Source organism: Sinocyclocheilus rhinocerous, unplaced genomic scaffold, assembly GCF_001515625.1.
Source record: "Sinocyclocheilus rhinocerous isolate Xijiao unplaced genomic scaffold, SAMN03320098_v1.1 scaffold24797, whole genome shotgun sequence".
Lineage (NCBI taxonomy): Eukaryota > Metazoa > Chordata > Actinopteri > Cypriniformes > Cyprinidae > Sinocyclocheilus > Sinocyclocheilus rhinocerous.
Genome location: NW_015649820.1, coordinates 1 through 1335, shown reverse-complemented (window position 1 = coordinate 1335; position 1335 = coordinate 1). Strand labels below are relative to the sequence as shown.

The 1335-nt window shown below is 42.9% G+C and overlaps 1 protein-coding gene across 1 annotated transcript; it reads right to left on the bottom strand.

Annotated features, from left to right (window-relative positions):
* Nucleotides 1-471: 471 nt before the first annotated feature.
* Nucleotides 472-1042, bottom strand: LOC107710990 (choline transporter-like protein 1; the record flags this gene model as incomplete). The annotated part of the gene is made up of 3 exons (XM_016515895.1): nucleotides 907-1042; nucleotides 659-798; nucleotides 472-581 (listed from the first exon to the last, which is right to left on the bottom strand). Coding segments are annotated over exons 1-3 (323 nt in total), but the record flags the coding sequence as incomplete, so codon positions are not given.
* Between the last annotated feature and the right edge of the window lie 293 nt (nucleotides 1043-1335).

Here is a 1335-nt window from a genome sequence, read left to right as displayed (position 1 = left end):
AATACATTTATTATTTACTTATATATTTATTATAACATCGGCACATGAAAATAATTATCATATATTTTATATATGTACCAATATTTATATATGTACCAATGTTATAATACGCTGTAATAAACAACAATATTATAGAGTTAGAAATAAGCATTTTGAATTGTGATGCAAACAAACAAATATTAAACTGGAAAAATGCCTCGAGTATCACGGACAACATTTTGTTTAGTTCTGTCATTTTAAAATGTACTTTACTGGAGCAAATACATAACTGAGATATGAAGCTATATAGTTCAGCCCTGCAATCAACTACCGGAAATGCCGCCCACCCCAGACCTTCATTCGTTTGCTCTGACAGACCTGCGGATCCGAGGAAGAGGAGCACAGTGATCCAGTAAACCCAGAAGAGCATGAGCGTGAGGAAGGTCCAGACGGGCTGCAGGGCCAGCAGAGGCAGATGGGTGAACACTTTACCGGCCACGTGAAAGCGATGGTGAGGTGAACACTTTACCGGCCACGTGAAACAGAGCGATGGTGAGCGCCACACGCTTCCTCATGAAGAACATCAGCAGCAGCAGAATCACCTGAGTATTACATATTTACACATTAAAAATTCTTGGCGTTTGGCAGTTCATATAGTAGTATGCAAATCCAAACCTACCGTGAAGACAGTGGCAGCGATGGCGTAGATGAGCAGGGCTTTCTGGTTGTCTTTGGCCACCTCCAGTTCCAGAGCCGGTAGAGTGACGTTCACAGATTTTGACTGATCCACATACAGCCACCACAAGATCCCCGTCCCACCTGCCACAAACACAGCGCTGCCTCACATCACGGGCTCTTTATGACTTTCAGCTGGCGACAGTGGCTGCTTGTCCTTTCATTTATTTCTATGTAATACCAAAGTCTCACCAATCGACCCGACCACCACGACAGCTGTGAGAATCCAGACCAGAACCACTGAGATGTAGCGGATCACAACCATCAGGATCAGAGACAGAACTGCAGCACAGAGCAGAGACAGAACGGTGCGTTAAACCTCGCTCTTCTGACCACTGACGTTTAAAGGGATAGTTCACCCAAAAATGAAAATTCTGTCATTAATTACTCACCCTCATGTCGTTTCAAACCCGTAAATCTTTTGTTCATCTTCGGAACACAAATTAAGATATTTTTGATGGAATCTGAGAGCTGTCTGACCCTCTCATAGACAGCAGCGCAACTGAAATGTTCCCAAGTCCAGAAACGTAGCAAGGAGATCTGTAAAGTAATCCATGTGACATCAGTGGTTAAACCGCAATTATACGAAGCTACGAGAATACGTTTTGTGTGCAAAAAAAA